Raw genomic sequence first — 4,527 nt, forward strand, 5'->3', positions numbered from 1 at the left:
GGTTTGAGGTTTTAGACTAACTAGTAGAAACTAACTTTTAAGTTAGCAGTTCATTTTGTTGTCTATTAAAACATTGTGTGGATAATCAGAATCTAGGCTAACTTGTCTTTTCATCATGTTCATAGGTGTTAGAAACAGGATTTTTCGGTAATTGCTGTGTAACCCTAGGGAGCAGTATGCGGAGAGGACAGAGCAAATAGGCTCTAGATACATGTTCCTCAAATGTTCTTCCCGGGAAAAGTACATTAGCTTTGCTGGCATATGACATGAGTGATTTCTGGTGGGACTTGGCGCCCTTAAAGCTTATCTTGCTGATGCACTTGTGGCGGGGGCGGGGGGGGGACATTTCCTTCCCTTTCTCCATGAAGTTTGGGTTTTGTTTGCTGGTGTCGACGTGGCCACGACCAGTGGCATCTCTGTGGACTGGGGTGGGTTGGCGGCAGACCTTCTCTGCTTCCTGCCTGCTGGCCTGTGGAGCTCTAGTCAGGTGCCCTCGGTGCCCAGCCTGCATACAGCACCCGCGGCGGTGGCATTGAGCAGTAGGCCGAGTCCTGAAGCCAGACCAGGGAGGCCTTGCGACGCTGTGGACTGGCCTCCGCCGTTTAATACAGCATTCTTCCTTGAGTTCTAAAGTGGTGGTTGTGGTCATGAAGGGAACCAACTAAGAGTTTCACCTGAAGCCCAGCACGGGTGGCCTCGGTGCCTAAAGGGGAGAGAAAGGCACAAAGGGAAGAAGGGGGCTCATCCCTTCCCCCCGCAGCCCCCACTGCCGCTGTAGCCTGTGATCACTCTGTGCGGTCCTGTTACCCAGAAGCCCTTCCATGTGTTATTGATTAGATTCTCATTGGGGAAGCAAGTGGGAGCGTTTATCTGCATTTCTAGCCAGCGTGGAATGGTGCCTAGGCCGTATTGACCGGCTGCGGGATATGCTGGTGGTCACAGTTGTCTTTCACGAAGAAGAGCACCGGGTGACGCTGGTTGTCATTCTGGCTCTGCTGTGTGGCAGCGTAAATAGTCCCCTTTCTAACCAACCTGGTGGGAAAAGTCAATATCCCATCAGCAGAGGAGGTAAACACATCAGGAGCTGTGCCCTCGCGCCCCCCCGCCAGTCACGCAGCCCTGAGCTAGCTCTCCCCTCTGCACTCGCGTCCCACTGCCTCCTGCGCAGGCCTGCAAGGGGGCACCCTTGGGGCTATTGTGTATTCCCAGCCGCCTCCGATAATTACAACTTTCACAGTGTCTTTCTCTGGTCGCTTAACGGTATGCCCCCTCTTTCTTGCCTCTTTCCTACCCCCTTTGGGCATTAAAATTCTCTCTACAAAACTTTTTGTTGTTGTTGTTTGAAAGGCAATTGATGTAATTTAGAAAAGGTTGTGGAGAACCAATGTGAGTGTGTAGCTAAGGAACAAAAGTCTTAAGCGCCCCCCCCCCCAGTTTTCGTTTTCCAGGAGTTTTGAGGGCTTCACTGCTATTCCAGTGGGGTTTCTTTTTGTGACCGTTGTGTGCGTCCTTCCCTGTCCTTTCCCGGCCCAGGCACAGGCAGCCTGGCGCCTGCAGCCCCCTGGCACTGGCAGCATGTGGGGCCTGACCATCTCCATCTGCAAGCAGGAAAAGGGGCGCTCCGGCGAGCCTCTGCTGAGCGTGGGCTCAGGCTTCTGCTACCTGGCTTTCCTCTCTGCCAGCTGTATGACCTTGGGCAAGGGACTTAGCCTCCTGGTTACCTCAGCCAGAAAATGGGGACTAAAGAAAAGCCGGCCTCTCCAAGCACCTCAGAGCGCTCAGGCAGCTTTGACCAAAACCTCAGTCCTCTAAGCCATCCTGGATCAGCTCCTTCCCAAAGACGGGAGGGTGTAAGAGCCCTGCTGCTCCTTAAAAAGAAACCAGGTGTGGACACGGGCTGCTCTGGGGCTGAGGAAGGCTCTTGTCGTGGCTGGTAGTGGCCTTCTGGGAAGTGATGAATGGGTGGGAGGGCAGGAAGCAGAGGAAGGTACACAGTGTGGACAAAGAAGAAGCCTGGCCAGTGGACAGAGGGACTAGGACTAGAAGAAGCCAACTAGGCTCAAGCCCACCTGTGGAGTTGGCACTGGGAGCTGTGGCTTCCTCTGACACAAAGTAGTCCTTGACACATCCTGCCACATCCGCACCGTGCATGCAGTTCTGCGCATATGCTGGCTCCACAGTGCTGCGAAAGTGGTGTCTGCACGCGGATTCACCTTAGCTGCTGCACATGGGCGTGCACCTGCATCCCGAGAGGGCCCTGGCTGTGTGCTGAGTGAGCTAGGTGCTGAGAAGTGGCGAGCAGGGAAAGGAAGAGACATCCACACAGGGAGTCAGGGCCTGCCCACCTGCAGCGGACTGACCCCGGGGGTCGCCCCACGACAGGACCCCAAGGACATGAGCCGTGGAGCTGCAAACAGAACCTGCATCCCCTTCTCTAGTGTTTGAGGAAGACTGAACAGTCTTTAAAGAAGAGACTTGTAATCCTTGTATTTTTATTTCTTTTTAGATAAACTGAAGAGGCAGTTTCTGACCCCCAAAGTGCTTCAAGACTACAAAAAACTCAAGAACACAGCAGAGCAGTTCTTGTCCCGAAGTGGCTACTCCGAAGTGAACCTCGGCAGACTGTTTGCGGGCTGTGCTGTGAAGTCCTGAGGGCGTCCAGGAGCGAGCAAGGCTGGCCTGGCCACCTGCACCGCCATCCTCCCTGCTTCTCCGGCGTCTGCCTTTTCCTTTGGGACTGCAGCTCATGGTGGTGTGGATGGACTTGGGAGCGGGACTCTTAAGGAAACCTGGGGGATAAGTCGCTCTCCCAAGCAGCAGAGAAACCCAAACATCGTTCCTGTCAGACTCCCGTGGAAAATTGAAACATGACCCGGTAGCCCTTTGCTAAGTGCCGAAGAGCTTGCTGCTTCTTATAAAGGACTGGAGTTCTGGGGGAAGGTCTGTGAGGACAGGGAAATGACTGGAATGCAAGTGACCCCAGGCTTTGCCCCCAGCCTCAGCCAGGGTACCCTAGAACCGGGTTCTGGGGGGCCTGGTAGATGCTCTGGTATTTCGCCTCTTCACACGCCTGTCAAACTTGGTCGAACCCACACTTCCCAACTGCTGGCCCCGGGAGTGGCTGGCCTTGCACTTACTGAATAGCTTAAACAGAGCTCACTTGTTTATTGAATTGCTCCAGGATCCAGCACACTCACGCTGCCTTTTACCTTTCCCTAAGTAGAAAATCAGGTGAAGGTTTGTACAATAGAAAATCACATTTCAAATAATTTGCTATCCTATAACATTTCATTAAAAATGTGTAGAGGTTGGGATGAGGATCTTTGTTATATTCAGAAAAATTGTGGGGAGGGATGGCTAATTGACCCTAGGATTGTTTTACTCATTTCTTCACTGTGGACCCCTTTTTGCCAGAAGCCAAATGTATTTCAGTACAGCAGTCTTTGCTTTACTGGTGAGATTACAGGAACAAAATATATTTCCCCCTGTATAACGATGTGGTATTTTTCGAAAGGTAACCATTTTACAAAAGAAACCTACTTTGTGCTTTCTGCTAAAGAATAAAGTTTCCTGAAGGGCAAGCGGCTGTGGTGCGTCCGTCATATGCAGGCGCAGATGTTGACTAGCGGGCTGCCGGCGCCTTCCCAAGCTCGAGCCTGGGTTCTCCGCTGGCTCTTGGCTGAGAGCTCAGGTGCTCCACGCGCTGGACGTTCTGTGTGGTCCACGTTTGGGAGCAGTTCTGTGGAGCGTGGGTCCTCGGAGGGATGAAGTACGGTTCCTCCCGTGCTTGGCTGATTTAGACAGGCAGCGAAAACCAAGCCAAGAGCCCAGGGGCTGGGAGCAAAGTCCACGGCTCCTGGACCAGAGTCTTCCCACAAGAGAACGGTCTTGCTCTCTAGACCCAGGGAAGGAATCCTTGTTAAAGCGGTGGGGAAACGGGCTCCTAGATCTTGCTTCCGCCTTCTCTCGCCTGTCTCTCCCTGCCCAGTCCTTTCTCCTCTTTAGAAACCACTTGGGTTGAGGCTGTTTCTGTTGGTTATTAATGCCTTGATACTTCGGGCTCAACAATCTGCCCATAGTTGGAGCACTGGGTTGCTTGGAGAAGCTAAGGGCCTGGTGTGGTGCTTCCTTCCGGAGCCCATGATCCTTCTTTTTGCTTTCCAAACAAAAGACATGGACTTCTTGATTTGTGGTAAATGCAATAGAGAGTTATGCCAAACTCGGTGTTCCAGACACTCCAGGAGACTCACCTCCTCACTGGTTGCCTGCCTGTCTCTCTTGCAGCCACTGAGTGAGCGAGACCCACTGCTGGAGAAAGTCTAGAAAGTCAGACTATTTCTCACAGTACAGTCCCCAAGAAGAATTGATGCAGTGCTTGATGTTTTCTTACTCAGCTCTGTAGCTCCAGCGTAGTGAAGAGGTTTTTCTAAGAGGCGCCTAAAGGTTCTAGAATTTTATAGAGCATTGAAACCAAAACTTTGATTAAGAATTCCAGTGGGTTTCTATTGGAAGATCTGAACAGGCATG

General features: G+C 52.2%; 1 protein-coding gene across 1 annotated transcript in view; it reads left to right on the top strand.

Moving 5' to 3' along the window:
• Positions 1 to 3,569, top strand: part of POLA1 (polymerase (DNA directed), alpha 1, catalytic subunit) — a 254,690-nt gene extending 251,121 nt beyond the window's left edge. The window contains exon 37 of the mRNA XM_012730398.1: positions 2,507 to 3,569. Within this exon, the coding sequence (XP_012585852.1) occupies positions 2,507 to 2,652 (146 nt within the window). The 3' untranslated portion in view covers positions 2,653 to 3,569. The remainder of the gene's footprint in view (positions 1 to 2,506) is intronic.
• The last annotated feature ends 958 nt before the right edge of the window (positions 3,570 to 4,527 follow it).

Source organism: Condylura cristata, unplaced genomic scaffold, assembly GCF_000260355.1.
Source record: "Condylura cristata isolate star-nosed mole 26May11 unplaced genomic scaffold, ConCri1.0 scaffold00027, whole genome shotgun sequence".
Lineage (NCBI taxonomy): Eukaryota > Metazoa > Chordata > Mammalia > Eulipotyphla > Talpidae > Condylura > Condylura cristata.